Here is a 17,024-nt window from a genome sequence, read left to right as displayed (position 1 = left end):
AGCTTCATGGTGGATCCTGAACAACAACTAGATGTTCCTAGACATTTTCATTATGGTTCCAAGTGCAAAACAGGTGTTCTTATCTAAAATGTCAATTAGAAAATTATCTGTGGTTGTTAATCTACTGTATATTTTTGTTTGGTATATTTACTAAGTGCACTCTTTTAAAACTTATTCTATAATTTTATGATTCATGTGAATTTTAGCTCAATTTTCAAAGTTCACTAATATTCTCAGTATTTAATGCTAAATGCTTTGCTACACTGTAACTAACCTAAAACCTTTTAGTGACAAATTCCTAATATGTGGAAAAAAGCATACACATAAAGGAATAATATTGTGAAAATGAATTTGTTATGATAAAGAAAAAATAAAGTGGAAACTTTTAGAGTATTACTTCATAGGGCAGATTTTGTAAACTGTCGTATACTGTAAAGGGTTAAATCAGCGTTTTGTGATTTTTAACAGATTTTCTGTGAGTGAAGTTTATTCTTCCAACAATGTCTACTCCATACCCAACCCAACTCACAGCCCTATGACTATTATCTTTGCATTAGTTAAAAAGTTAGTATATAGGCATCAAACAACCTTGGCTGTAACCTATAGACTCTCTATCCATGTATCAGGTTATAGACTGGTTTTTCAAAAGTGAACAATTCTGTGATAAGTTAGAGTACCATTTAGTAATACAGCAACATTGTGTCATTTATTAGCATCATAATTCCTTGTTATGTAAGTTAAATATATCAAGACAGAAGAGACTATTGCTTTGGGAAAATGTGGTTCAAGTTTTACGGCATATAGTTTTGCTATGTGACAGACAGCTAACTTTTCTTATGAAAAATACATATTTGCATGTAAACAATGATTTGAAAATACTTGAAAAATAAACTTTTAACCCAAATGAATAAATAAGAAATATAAAACAAGCACAAAACCTTACGGAAGTCATAAAATAGTAGGGAAGAGACTAGACAGAAGACATCTGTTTTCCAATTTCAACACTAGAATGACTAAAACTATCTACCTATAGAACTATCTATAGATAGTATACTATCTATACTCTGCTCAACAAGCTCAGAAATTAAATATTTTTAATAATAAAAATCTGTCCTGGTTATAAACCCTGCTGATGAAAATACAATACATATAAAAATGTATAGCCATGTTATTTTCTAGTATAAATTCCTTTGAAACTATAAGTCTTTGGGGAAAAATATAAGGTAAAATTTTCCAGTTTTTCCCCCTTTGAAAAACTCAGGAAAAAAGGAAGATTGAACTAATAAAATTTTATTTCTTAAATATAAATTTGACCTAAAATATTTTCTCAAACTAATTCATGAAACAGCAACTTTTACCAATACCTTTGTATACTCTTAGTTCTCATCCAATATAAATAAAATTTTAAAATCCTTTCATAGTTCTATTAGAAATAAGTAGTAAATTTTGATATATTACACATATACACGTGTGTGTGTGTGTGTGTGTGTGTGTGTGTTTGTGTGCCTCTGGTCAACTCTAAGGATGACAGACACTGTGTAACAACACCTGGGTCAACTCTTTTAATTTATATACAAAGCAAAGAACAACATTAATGGAGATATACAATGATTATTCAAACAAGCTATACATATGTACAAAGGCAAATAGACACATAACAAAACAGTCTCTGCAGACTGATTGTATATAGTAAGAAAAGATCAAAAGACTTTAAAATCTAAAGGACTTTTGACATACAAACTCTTCTTGAGGAATGTTTGTTTTAAGTGGTTTCAAAAATACAAATTATAGCCAATCAAAACATTGCTTTGGTTGGTCCATTTAAGTATCCAATTCAAAAAGCATATCAAATCTTTTGGGTACTAGGCAGTTTCCAAAGTAGCATGGTAGTATTACTTGTTAAAAGGGTTCTGTTTTCAGTAACAGTACTGAATGGAAAGGGTCTGCAGATTCCAAATTGGAATAAGGTCTATCATATTCTGAAACAAGAATTAAAATGACTTGAGAATGGGCAAATAATAAAGCAAACCAATTAATTATATGGTCATTCTGACCCCAGCTCTTATACAAATTATACATATATTTTGTGTATGTTTGTGAGAGTTGTATGTATGTGAACTGTGTGCATGTGTATTCACATACAAGTATATACTGAAACCTATAGTGGAAAAGGAAAGTAGAGCCAAAAAAAAAAAAAAAAAAAAAAAAGAATAAAGAAAAAACTGAGACCTAAGTATAAATATCTCATTTTAAAGTAAACAATAAGTTTATAGTTAACAAAGCTTTTTTTTCTATTTGAAAACCCATTTTCCTAAAGAACAAAGTAGTAAAAAAAAAAAAAAAAAAAGAGAGGTCACCAAAAGACCAAGATAGGAAACGTAACATGGAATACAAGCTTGAATCTGGGAAACAAGCTCAAAAATCAGCGGGGAAAAAAAAAAGTACTGGTTTTAGAAGTTCAAAATTCAGTGAAACAAACTTTTTGCCAATAGACCTAGGGATATGAGAAATAGAATTAGGGAGAGTTTACACTTACCTATATATCAGCAGATTTTTCTGGAAGAAATCCTTTTTTTTTTTTTTTTTTTTTTTTTTTTTAACAACAGTAACATCCAGAGTGACAAATTGCAGGAGATTTAATGTATAAAATTTCTAGGAATTAAAAGCTTAAACTCAAATATTCTTCATCCATATATGTTATAAGAAATTATAGAATTAAAACTTAATGTACGTCAATTATTTTCAAATGTCCAAATTCTTTTGGAAAAAAAATATCAGTTTTACTTTGAAATTGCTCAACTTCTGCTATTCATATGGTCTGATTAGTGACATAAGTAGCAGCTGTTTTTCAACTTCAGTTTCATTCACTACCATTGTTTCCAAATTATCAATCTCTGCTATTAATTATGAATTTAAGACCATATTATTATCAAAAACCTAGAGACCAATCATATATCTGAAAAGAAATACCCATTAAAAATTCTCCCTCCTGTCATTGAGAACTATGCATTGAACATTCTGAATCATTCTAAGCCTCTGAAGAGACTGTAATGATCCATTCATGAGCTGGTATGAAATCAGTGGGAAGCAGAACAACAAAAGCAACTTTAAAAGCAACAAGAAATTATGTACCATATATACACTGTAGCAAATATTTTATATTTGAGAGTCTTTACAGCTTACATTTCCATTCCATTATTACAAGTGATGAAAAACAAAAAATTGCAAGTAGTACGCAAATTATAAATATACAGTCTTCCCACTTCACTAACCAAATTCCTACTTTCCAGTGTAACTTCCCAATTTATGCAGGAAACCTCCTGCAAGGCTGAAACTGATTAGAAAATTCTTTATAGTTTAAAATAGCTCTTTCTCATTTTTAGAGAAGTCAAATACTCAACCATCAAAATTAAGAATAAATTGAATTGTCACAGTCCATTACAGTTATTGTTGCTAGATCCACCTCATTTGCAGATGTCCAAACTATAAAATGAATAATTCTTTCTCTTCAAATTCATCTGTTCTTAAAATGCTACTTAAAACTTTGGTTGTTTTCCTGTAATATAAAAGAAAAAGTTAATTTATCAATTGATTGAATACGGTTTTTACTAATTAGTCCATCAAACCAAATACTGTGAATGTACCAGGTGTTTACAGATTTAAATGCATGTTAACACAGAAACTATTAAAGTAACTAGAACTGTCAAGTAACAAAATGGCTCATGTTTTAAAAATATATGTAATTCATTTTAAAATATATTAAATTGTATTCCAAACCTGTTGTTCTGTTTCTGTGGCACCTAGTTTTAAAAAATGTATTAATGTGTAAATCAAAAGTAAAATGAATTCTAATGTGTAAGTTTGTTTTAAAAAGTGTATGTCAAGCTTTTATTTACACAATAAAATGTTATTAAAGGTGGAAAGTCTACAAATGAAACAGTGACTATAGTTTATATAGCACTGAAGTTTAAATTTATTCTTACAGACCATGGATTACATATCCCAAAGATCTTTGAACAGGCGGAAAAGTTGAAATATCAAGTACATTTTTTCTTATTTAATATTCCTGTATGAGAAGTATTATACAAAATTTTAATTCCTGCTTTAATTAACTTTAAAAAGAATTGGCTAGAGATTTAAAGTTAGGGAGTTTAAGAAATATTAACATAAACTATGAACAACATAACGTTTTTTTAAAATTATAATTTGAGGAAAAAAATACTATGAATTCCAAAGAATTAGAATACCAAAAATGGAGATAGGAGGTAGTACCATATATCTCTCATTTGAACTTTTCTCAGTATACCTATATCCTGAATCTCATATCAGAAGAGTCCTAGCTACCTTTACCTATATAAAGGTATTTACAAAAACTCTAATAGAAAGTTAAATTCCAGTCAAATGTAAGTAGAGACCATAAAGAATGGGAATAATTTACTAAGAGCAAATGAGAGAAAAGTATCATACTCAGTAATCTCATGCATTATTTTATTAATCCTAACAGTTAGAGATTATCATCCTTATCAGCAACTGCAAAACTAAGGTTCAATGACGTTAAGTGACTTGTCCAAGTTTGAACTGCCAGTACACAGAATGGAGCTACAATTTGAAGCCATGTCTGATGACAAAATCCATGTCCTTTCCATGCATATCCTAAGAGATGCATGTATGTATTCATTATGTGTATTTATTTAGATGGAATTTGATAAGGTAACAGAAATATAAAGGGCTAAGAACAGCAAAGACATGTTAAAGAAAAATACATGAGATGATTTGTTATAATGTATAAAAAGACTAATTGAACAGAATGGATAGCCCATTAACAGATCACGCATATATTGCCACAAAGATGTCAGAGAAGTACCATTTCAATAAATATTTTTAAAATGACTGGATATCCATGTAGAAAAAGGTAAAACTTGATGCCCACCTCACATCATAGAGTAAAATTAATTCCAGGTGGCAAATATAATTTAATTGAAAAAATAAAACTTTTAGAGTATTGGATAATATTTTCATGACCTTCCAATTAAAAATATTTCTTAAACAAAATACAGCTATTCCATTCTAATTTTTAGACAGTTACTTTATAATAATTGGTTTATTATACCTTTAGATTTTTGTAGTTTTCTGAATTACCTGTATCTTATAATAAGGAAGGTTAAAAATCTAGAGGTAGAGTCTGATGAAAATGTTAAAGAAAAATATTTTTAATATACTATTACAATACAAACTTAGAAAACTACTTACTGGTTTTTGCAGTACAATGGGATGATCAGGCAGAAAGTCTGGTTTTTTTCTGCAGATGGAAACACTTGAGAGCTTCAACAGGAAATCTCTGCTGTATTTAATTCTCTCTGTAGATATTAAACATCAAATGTAATGTTATGAAATGTAGAGCTGTCTAGATCACTTTTTGGTTTATTTTTTTCTGGATGTCCTCTATTATTTTATAAAATGATGAGTAGTGTGTCTATGCAAAAGAGGAGGAGAAAAAAGCTTTGAAAAGCATCTACTGCCTCCAATTCTCCTTTTACATAGAAAGAAAACCAAGTAACCAAGGAAAAATGAAAGAAATATAATTAGGAAAATGGGGAATGCATGGCTTTTTTCATCTGGTTATTCAGGTCTAGTAAAATGATCTTCTATAAAGTATAACCACAGTAAAAACTATTAGGCAATTCAGATCCTGCCAAAATGTTACTTTAATGAGCCTATCAAGTCTCAATCAATACTAAAAACTTAACACAATAAAAATAAATTCAATTCAAGAAACATTTATTGTACATCTTACTATGTATCAGGAACTGTGCTAGGTAATAATGAATAGGACCCAAGATAGGGCCCTTATCTTCAAGGAGAACAATGTTTCAAATATCTGCAGATTTCAAATCAGAAATGATTACCAGAAACGATCACCAAGACAGATTATATGCTGTCCCAGAAGGAATGGAATAAGATGTTTAATGTTCTAAAAGAAAAGAACAGTAACCAAGAATTTCATGTCCAGTGGGGGGAAAAAACCGCTCAGAAATGCATGTGAAGGAAAGACATTTTCAGATAAAGTAAAATTGAAAGAATTCATCACCAGCAGATGTGATCTTCAGGAAATACTAAAGGAAGTTCTACAGGCTAAAGGGAATTATACTAGATGGAAACTTTACTGTTGAGAAATAAAGAGCAAAAGAGATGATAAATAGGTGGGTAAGTATAACAGATTCCTTTTTTTCTCTAAGTTTTGTTTTAAGAAATATGTATTACTGTTAAAGCAAAAGCAGCCACAGATAATATATAGATGAAGGATGTGGCTATGTTTCAATACATTTTTATTTATAAAAACAGGAATTGGTCTGTAAGCCATAGTTTACTGACCCCCTAAACATTACATTAAAGACTACAAATTGACAGAGTGGATTTAAAAAATAAGAAGACCCTAGTATATGTTGCCTACAAGAGACACATATTAAATATAAAGGCATGTAAGTTGAAAGTAAATGGATATAAAAAATGCAAAGACTAGGAAAAAGAAGGGTTGAATTACTATCCTATCTTCCTATCAACTAACAGGTAACAATTATCAATGTGTTGTTCCTAATACACAGTTCTGAAATACATCAAGGAAAATTTAACTTATCAGAAATTTTGGGTCTGGTTTCTTTCATGTAACATTTTTGAGGTTCATCCTTAATCTGGAACATTCTATGTAGCCAAACCATCAATCAAGTGTGAGAACAGAATAAAGATATTTTCAAATACACAAACTCAAAGAATTCACCAACCCAATACCCTTTTTTCATGAAACTCCTGGAGAATGTACTTGAGCAAAATAAGGACATAAATCAATAAAGAAGAAAACATAAAACTCAAGAAATGGAGGTAAGTGATGTCAGGTAAAACAGCCAAGTAGAGAACTCTAAAAGTCTTTCCTCCACAAAAACAAGTATGCTCATAAAAACTGTCAGAATCAACTTTCTCAGAACCCCGGACTCTAACCCAAAGCCTGTTAAAACCAGGGGAATGCTTAGTGAACAAAAAAATAGCTAAATTTGGGAAAAAAATTGTGGCATTTAACTTACCTGGGACCATCCCCCAGATAGGCCATGGCCTTGAAAACAACAGCCCTCATTACTTTTACAGGTTCCCAGAACTGGAGGGAGTAGTACAGACTTCATTCTCAAAAAATTATGATTATTTGTTTTGACCTTTCTGGTGGTTCCCTGAGGAACCATTCTGAGAAGCTTGCCTGTACTTCACACCTAACTAAGAATTCTCCTAGCATTAAAGCTGCTGCCCAAAATCCATTTGTCCAAACATTTACAGGAAAATGTATTAATTGCTTCCACCTGAGACAAGGGATAACAATTGGAGCAAACATTAGGCATACCAAAAAGCTTGGGAGGAAAAACTGAAAAAACAAGATGCTTTGAGGAAGAAGGGCACTGAAAGAATCCCAAATATTCTTTATAGAAGCCCACATGCATGTCAAAGCTAGGCTCAGGTTCACAGAAAAACTTGAGAAGATCCTAAGCACTCACTCCTGGCTGACTTTCAGATTCCTACCAAGCAGGAAATGAAGGTGAAGGCAGAATTAAGGCAATACATCAAAATACATAGAGGCCTTATGCAAAGGCTGAAAGAGGGGCTTCTTTGTTTTTCAGTTTGGTATGGTTCTAGCCATTGAAGGAAATTATGTCAAATCACTAGCTGACCACTAAGATAACATAATAGAGACTTCCATGGTCATTCATGACAAAGAATATAGATTTTACAGTATTAGTTTGGAAAAGTCACTAAGCTAACAACAACTACTACAACAAAGAGCAACAACAAACCCAAGGGAAGAAAGAAAATCTGATTTCCAGAGCAGCCACATTATAACATTCAAAATGTCCAGTTCTCAACCACCACAACAAAAATTATAAAGCACGCAATGAATGAAGAAAGTATGGGCTCATTCATTGGAAAAAAAGAAATAGAAATTTTCACCAAGGAAGCCAAGACATTGAATTTACTTGAGAAAGACTTTCAATAAACTATTTTAAATATGCTCAAAGAGCTAAAGAAAATTATGAGAGGAGTGTCTCATTAAATAGAGAATATCTATAAAGAGATGGAACTTATAAGAAGCCAGATAGAAATTATTGAGAAGTACAATAACAGAAGTGAAAAATTCACAAGAGGGTTTCAACAGCAGATTTGAGCAGGCAGAAGAAAGAATCAGCAAATTTAAAAGTAATTCAATTGACATTATTCAGTCTGAGGAGCAAAAAGAAAAAATAATAAAGAAAATGAACAGAGTCTAAGACACTTATGGGTTACCATCAAGCATACCAACAAATATATAATGGGAGTGCCAGGAGGAGAGAGAGAAAAAAGAGAAGAAATGGCATTTGAAGAAATCGTGGAATAACATTTCCAAAATTTAACAACAAAAAAAGAATCTATACATCTAAGAAGTTCAACAAACTACAAATAGAATGCAGACAACCCCCAACTTATGATGGTTTGACTTACAATTGTTTGACTTTATGATGATGTAAAAGCAATTCAAGGTTTCAGACTTTAAGCACTGGTGATTCTCTGACCAAAGACTCTCTGGGCCAAAGACTCTCATACCAACTTATTATATTTTCAACTTATGATGGGTTTATTGGGAAGTAATCCCACCATAAGTTAAGGAGCATCTATCTGTATACTAAAAGAGATTCTTCACACATAGATACATCGTAATCAATCTGTTAAAGTCAATGAAAATCTTGAGGTCAGAAAGACAGTAGCAATTCATCACTTTACAAGGGATTCTCTATCAGATAAACAGCTGATTTCTCATCAGAAACTATGGATGTCAGAAGTCATGGGATGACATATTTAAAGTGCTGAAATCAAAAAACGTGTCAATCAAAAAATCTATACCTGACAAAAGCTCCTTCAAAAATGAAGCAGAAATGGAGACATTCACAGATAACCAAATACTGACAGAGTTTACTGCTTGTAAACCTGTCTTACAAGAAATGCTAAAGGGAATCTTTCAGACTTAAAGGATAGTACGCGACTAAAATCCACATGAGGAAATAAAGAACACCAGTAAATGTAACTACACAGGCAAATATAAAAGTATCAATAAATTTTCAGTATGAAATTCATCCTTTTTTCCTATATGATTTAAAAGACAAGTGCATAAAAATGCATAATTATAAATCTAGGTCAATAGATGACAGAATGTGTATAAAGATGTAATTTATGACAATAACAACATAAAGGTGACTTTAGAGATCTATATAGGAGCAATGTTTCATATAACATTGGAAGTAAGTTGATATTAATTCAAACTAGTTTGTTATATATTAAATTAATACCCAACACAGCAATTAGAAACATAAAAAATATAGTAAACTAAAAGGAAATAAAAATAGTACACTAGAAAATATCTATTAAACACAAAAAACAGTAATGGAGGAATCAAGTAACAAAAAAAGACATACAGAAGACAAATAGCAAAATGGGAGGATTGAGTCCTTTTTAAATCAGTTAATTTCATTAAATGTAAATGCACTAACTTTTTCAATTATTATAAAAGGCAGAGATTGGTAGAATGAATTTTTAAAAATCATCTCATTATATTCTGTCCAAAAGAGACTCATTTTGGATCCAATGACAAAAATAAGTTGAAACTGAAAGACTGTAAAAGATATTCAATTCAAGCAGTAACCAAAAGACAGCTGAAGGGAGTATACTAATATTAGACAAAAATAGACATTAAGACAAAAATTGTTATAAGAGACAATGGACATTTATACAATGATAAAAGCATCAATTAATCAAGAAGATATAACAATTATAAGCACATGTATACCCAACAACAGAAAGAAAAACACAGAATTAAGCATAGAAATGGACATTTTAACATTAGTAACTGGAGACTACAATATTCCATGCTCAATATTGGATAGGAAAACTTAACAGAAGATCAACAAGGAAACAGAACGTGAACACTACAATCCAACTAACCTAATTACATATATACAACACTTTACCCAACAACAGCAGAATATACATTCTTCTGAAGCACACATGGAACCAGAGCATGCATGTTCCACACACATGGAACATTCTCTGGGATGAACTCATATGTTAGCCCACAAAACAGTCTCAATAAATTTAAAAAGATTCAAATCATACAAAGTATGCCCTATGACAACACTGAAATAAAACTAGAAATCAAAACCAGAAGTAAACTGGAAAATTCACCACTATGTGTAAATTAAAACACACTCTTATACAACCAATGCGTCAAAGAATAAACAACAGGGGACTTAGAAAATATGTGACAAATGAAACAAAGTCACAACATATCAAAATTTATGAGATGAAGCAAAAACAGTGTTCAGAGCATAGTTTATAGCTATAAACGTCTTATTAAAAAAGAAGAAATAACTCAGTATCTAACATTACACACTAAGGAACTAGGAGAAAAGAGCAAACTAAATCAAATACTAGAAAAAATGAACTAAATAATAAAGATCAGAGTGAAGATAAATGAAATAGAGAATATAAAAAACAACAGAGAAAATCAGCAAAACCAAAAGTTGGTTATTTGAAAAGACAAAAACTAACAAACCTTTACCAAGACTGATTAGGAAAAAATGACTCAAATTACTAAAATCATAAAACAGTGGTCTTGCATCCTGCAACTTTAATTTATTTTTATTAGCTCTAATAGTTTATGTGAATTCCCTAGGATCTTCTATATATACAGATGCTTCTCAACTTACAATGGAGTTATATCCTAATAAACCCATTTTAAGTTAAAAATAGCAAAAGATGAAAATGCATGGCTAACTAGGAGTGGCACCTTGCTGATGCTGCCCAGCATCATGAGAAAAGTACAGTTTCTACTGAACAGATATTGTTTTTGAACTATTGTAAAATCAAAAAATTATAGGTCAAACCATCCTAATTGGTGATCATCTGGGTAGGACTGTGTTCTCTGTGAATAGAGATGCTTTTACTTCATCTTTCCCAATTTAAATACCATTTATTTCTTTTTCTTGCCTAATTGCTATGGCTAGAACTTTCAACATAACATTGAATAAAAACAGTGAAAGTGGACACCCTTATCTTGTTCTTGATAGCGTGTTTTGTCAAATGCTTTTTCTTCAATTGAGATGATCATGTGCTTTCCCCTGAATCTTGTTAATGTGGTGTATTATTACTGATTTTGATATGTTGACTCACCCTTGCATTATTGAGATTAATCCCACTTGGACATGGTATTACTGATTTTGATATGTTGACTCACCCTTGCATTATTGAGATTAATCCCACTTGGACATGGTATATAATCTTTTTGCTATGTTTATAGTAAAAAGTTGTTAGTATTTTATTGAGGATTTTTGTATCTATATTTGAAGGGATATTGGCTATAGTTTTCTTTTCTTCTGATGTCTTTGGCTTTGGGTATCAGAATAATACTGGCCTCATTGGAAGTGTTACCCCTCTTCATATTTTTGGGGAATAGTTTGAGGATTAGTGTTAACTGTTCTTTAAATGTTTAGTAGAATTTACTGGTGAGAAGCCATCTAGTCCCGAACTTTTCTTTGTTGCGAGGTTTTTAATTACTGATACAATCTTCTTACTTGCTACAGGTTTGCTCAGATTTTCTATTTCTTCTTTAGTTAGTTTTGGTAAATTCTGTGTTCCTAATAACTTGTATTTTATCTAGGTTATCTAGGTTTTGGCATACAACTAACTGTTCATAATAGTCTCATAATATTTTTCATTTTCATAAATTCATAGTAATGTTCCCCATGAAATAAATTTATTTTATATATGATCAATGAATAACAAAAAGATTCCATTTACAATAACATCAAAAAGAATACAGTACTTAGGAATAAATTTAACCAAGGAGGTATATGACTTGTACACCAAAAACTGGAAAATATTGCTAAAATAACTTAAAGAATACCTAAATGGGAAGATTTCTTATGTTTATGGATTGTGAGATTTAATATTGTTAAGTTGGCAATATTCCTCTCGAAGTGATCTATAGATTCAATGCTATCCCTATCAAATTTCTAATGGCCTCTTTTGCAGACATGGAAACACTGATCTTAAAATATCAAATGGAACTGCAAAGACCCCTAAATAGCCAAAACAATTTGGAAAAAGAACAAAGTTGGAAGACTTAACACTTCCCAATTTTAATAGTTACTACAAAGCTATAGTAATAAAAAAAGTGTGATACTGATGTAAGGACAGGCATATAAAACAGGAGAACAGAATTAAGAGTCCAGGAATAAACACATTAAACACATACACCTATGGTCAACTGATTTTCAACGAAGGTACCAAGACCGTTCAATGAAAAAAGAATAGCCTGTTTTACAAATTATGATGGGACAAGTGGATACACACATGACAAACAATGAAGCTGGACTTTTATTTCCCATCATATGTAAAAATTAACTCAAAATAGATCAAAGACCTAAATGCAAGAGCTAAAACTATAAAACTCTTAGAATGAAACAGGGGTAAATCTTAATGACCTTAGATTTGGCAACGACTTCTTAGATCTGACAACAAAAACATGAGCAACAAAAGGAAAAACAATTAAAATTCATCAAAGCTAAAAAAAATTGTGCATTAAAACACACTATCAAGAGAATAACACAAGCTCCAGTAGAGAATGAAAAGACAACATATATATATATATATATATACATATATATATATATATATATATATATATATATATATATACATATATATATATATATATATACATATATATATATATGCACACAGTGGAAAGAGAACAGTAGCAGGAAGGAGAATAACAGATATTAGATAAGAGTCTAATATCCCGAAGTCTTGTAACTCAATAACAAAACAACTCAATAACAAACAACCCAGTTAAAATATTGTTAAACAACTTGAATAAAGGATGTATCCAAAAAACAAATAGAAATAGCCAACAAGCACACGAAAAAACAGTATCATAATCATAAGAAAATGCAAATCAAAACCATAATGAGATACCACTTGTCACCCACTAGGATTGCTTATAATAAAAAGATATAATAATACCAAGAATATTGAGAGATTGGAAACCCTAGTACCTTGCAACTAAGAATGTAAAACGGTAGAACCGCTGTGAAAAACAATTTGGCAGTTCCTTAAAATGTTAAAACACAGAACTACCAATGATCCAGCAAGTCGGCTCCTAGGTATATGCCTGAGAGAAATGAAAACAAGTGTTGAAACAAAAACTTGTATGCAAATGTCCACAGCAATATTATTCACAATAGCCAAAGAGTGAAAACAACTCAAATGTGTATCAGTTGAGAAACGGATAAACAAAATGTGGTATAATCCACACAATGGAATATTATTTAGTCATAAAAAATAAAGTATTAATAGTGCTAAAACATGATGAACCTTGAAAATCTTATGGAAAGTGATAGAAGCCAGACACAAAAGGTCACATATTGTTCACAAGAGAAAGGTAAATGTGATGGATATCTCAATCACTCTTATTTGATCATTACACATTGTACATAGTAATCAAAATATCACATGTACCCTCAATTATTTTAATTGATATAAAATATGTACAGCTATTATATATCAATTTAAAAAATAAATTGAAAAAAGTGACATATTGTGTGATTCCATTTATATGATATGGCCAGATAGCTAAATCCAAAGAGACAGAAATAGATTAGTGTCTACCACACGGCCTAAGTAGAGAGAAGAGAAAGTAGTAACAGCTTAATGAGTAAGAGGTTTCTCTCTAGGGTGATAAAAATGTCCTGGAATTAGTAGTGTTGTACAACATTGTGAATGTACTAAAAGCCATTTAATTGTATATTTTAAAATGGTTAAAATGGTGACTGGGTGAACTCCACTTCAATTTTTTAAAAAAGAAACCAAAGGATTATAAAGGGATATCCCAAGATAATAGCAAAGGTCCACTCCAGAAAAATAGCTGTACAGCAGTACTAAAGAACAACTAGTCCATATTGGAATAGGATTATGGAGTATTCTGAAAGGAATGTCCCATCTAAGAAAAAAAAGAACTGATATACTTGAGCATAAATAGTATACACAAGTGTGGCAGAGTTGTTGGAACATTTTAAGAAAAGAGTTAACAATAGATAACACAGAAACATAAGGCAAACATTCACTTTAGAAAAAATGATAAATTGTATAAAAAGGGAGATATGCACCTCTTGGCTAAGCAGTTATATTTTACACAGTCACAGTAGTATAAAGAGTGAGTAACATTTTAATTGAAACTTGTTAAATAACTATGTGGTGGGGGAGATGAAAGGGTGAAGAACTGAAGGAACTGATGTGAGAGACTTAAGTTCTCATTTACCAAGATAAAACATCAATATAAAGTTTTCAAAAATTGAGAAATTTAGAAATACTTATATTTAGAAATATGCGGATAAATATTAGAAGAAAAAATTAATCGTCTCTTCATACTTCAAACTTTTAAACTACATACATTAATTGACAAAAATTTGGAAACTAAATTAAATCATTTTATTTTATTTTTAAAATAGGTAGTGTGGGAGAGACTATTGGTTCTCCCCTAGAGCAGTTCTTTCTTTTTGTTTCAGTAATAGAATTAACTGTATTGCTAAAGACTATGTTTCCCAGTCTACCCTGCCAATAGGCACAGTATGACCAAGTTCTGGCAATGTGATGTAAGTGGAAGTACTATGTGCAACTTCTGGGTCATAATCTTAAGGCAAACTTCCTTCCCCCTTTCCTCCTTCCTAATGGCTACACAGGAACATCATGGCAGGAACAGAGGCAGTTATCTTGGGACCATGAGATGGAAGTCATGTGTTGATGGCATAGTAATAAGATAAAAGAACAGTGGGAAAATAGAAACTTCACAGGGCAAAATCATTACAACAGTTCAGAATTTTACATGATACAGAAAATCTAGTAATAAACTCCTATCTTGTTTAAGCCATTGTATTCTGGTCTCTCCTTGAAAGCAGTCAAACTGGTAGCATGACTCATATAGATAGAAATCAATCTAAAAATATATAATAAAATTTCATATAATATAGGTTTGCATCTAAGCAATACAGTAATATTAACTGTATATGAATGCTAAGACATTCAATGATAAAATTGGGAATTATGATAAAATTTTACCTTTTTTAACTGGAGACTGATGTTGCTGTTGTTCATTAAGACCTTGAGAAAAGGCTTGCATTCCATTCGTCTTACACTGTTAAACATGAAGAAAATGAACTTTTTAACTCATGTTTTAAAATTTTATATAATTAGTTTAACTACCCAAAAATATTTTCCTAATAATATACGCATTTAGTAGGAGCTAAGTAATAAGCAATCATTATAAGTCTGCTTATTTAAAATGAGCAACAAAAACATCTTTCAAAATATATTCACATATATCTACAGTTTTTTGGCATTATTATAATTATTATTGAAAAGGAATATAAAACTAAAGATGAATTTTATTGTCCTAAAGATAAATAATTCCATAGTCATTAAAAGTACTTTTTTCTTGACAAAAATGCCATTTGGAAAAAAAATTTAATAGATGAAAACAAAACATTTTTATTCACAAAAATTCTGCAAGAATACTATTTACTTTTTAAATCTCTGAAGTAAAGACTGATGTCGCTTTATAAGCCTATGGACTATTTCACCTAATGCCTTGGAAATAAGAGAAATAAGAAAAATTGATGTTATCCAATGAGACAAAGAAAATCAGAAACACTGGCAGAGTTCTATGTCTTGAAGAGAGACGCCTTAGTGCAGAGTTTTTCCAGTCTCACTTGCAAGACCATCTTTTTTATAAGATTGGCTAAGCTAATCTTGATGATATTTTAAAAATTCATTTTTACCTAAATCCTTTTCTTCTGATCCCATACTCACCAGGACATACTCAGATTCAATTTAGCTTTCCATAAATCTCCCTAGAAGTAAACAATATACCAGTTGTACCAATAAGAGGAACCCAGAACATAAGACATAAAGATTTCTCATTATAAAATAATTGGTGTTCTGATTTTATAAATCAGTTTTACAAACTTGGTTAATACTATCTACCCCTGAGAGATTATCTCCTCTTGTGCTGACAAAAATCAGTTTGCAAACCATCCCTGAATTAAGGTAAATCTCAATGAAAGTAGGTTTCTTTGGAAACATCTATCCTTAAAAATAAATATCTGTGCTCCATCAATCATTGTATTGACAAGTTGTAAGCCATTCCTTAAATTTCTGTGAATGCTAACTACTCCCCCTAAAGGCAGTAGGACTAATTATCTAATGCTGACACAATAAAGTCTATGGAGATAATTCCACACTATTGAAACAAGAATGTCATCAGAAAAAAAAATCAAGTTTTAGTAGAGCTTTTTAAGTAGAGATAGAAAAAATGGAAAATGCCTAAGATTTGGGTTCTCCAAAGTTCTTCTAGACTGTTGTATTTAATTAACTATAAAATGGTATTCTAAAAATTAAAAAAAAGACTATTTCTTACCTCTGGAAATTTTAGCAGATGCACATTTCACTAAGTGTGTAACATCTACTTAAATGCAAGATCTAAAATCAGACTTGAAGGTAAAATTGTACTTTGTCATGTCTGTACATATTAAAAACTTAAAATACTGATTATTTCAAATAATAGCATGTAAAAAGTACACCTACAAAAAGTTTTATACAGTGATTATCTATATGTTATCTCATTTAATTATAACCCTATAAGGAATAAGGCAAGTGTTATGATCACTATGTTATAGGTAAGGAAAATCAGACCAGAAAAGTTTGGTGACCAAGCCAAAAGTACACAGATAAGAAACAGCTGAGCTAGGTTTTGAAACTCAAGGCTACTATGTAAATTTGTGAAGGGTATGCATCTAAAGGATTATCATTCACCACATAAATGTTGTATATTTTCTAGCAGATAGCAGCAAAGTATCTTACTCAAAAAAACAAAAACAAACAAACAAACAAAAAAAACCACGTGT

At 30.8% G+C, this 17,024-nt stretch overlaps 2 protein-coding genes across 2 annotated transcripts in view; one reads left to right on the top strand and one right to left on the bottom strand.

Moving 5' to 3' along the window:
- NECAB1 (N-terminal EF-hand calcium binding protein 1) overlaps positions 1-2,594 on the top strand; it is a 174,036-nt gene extending 171,442 nt beyond the window's left edge. Inside the window, exon 13 of the mRNA XM_050802621.1 lies at positions 3-2,594. Within this exon, the coding sequence (XP_050658578.1) occupies positions 3-31 (29 nt within the window). The 3' untranslated portion in view covers positions 32-2,594. The remainder of the gene's footprint in view (positions 1-2) is intronic.
- The window catches only part of C8H8orf88 (chromosome 8 C8orf88 homolog), a 27,022-nt gene continuing 12,326 nt past the window's right edge, over positions 2,329-17,024 (bottom strand). The window contains exons 4-6 of the mRNA XM_050802633.1: positions 15,181-15,256; positions 5,251-5,357; positions 2,329-3,556 (exon numbers count right to left, since the gene is read on the bottom strand). Of these exons, the coding sequence (XP_050658590.1) occupies positions 3,533-3,556; positions 5,251-5,357; positions 15,181-15,256 (207 nt within the window). The 3' untranslated portion in view covers positions 2,329-3,532. The remainder of the gene's footprint in view (positions 3,557-5,250; positions 5,358-15,180; positions 15,257-17,024) is intronic.

Source organism: Macaca thibetana, chromosome 8 (genome assembly GCF_024542745.1).
Source record: "Macaca thibetana thibetana isolate TM-01 chromosome 8, ASM2454274v1, whole genome shotgun sequence".
In the NCBI taxonomy this organism is placed as follows: Eukaryota; Metazoa; Chordata; class Mammalia; order Primates; family Cercopithecidae; genus Macaca; species Macaca thibetana.
Note: the sequence above shows the minus strand (reverse complement) of the source record. Positions and strands in the feature narration are given on the sequence as shown.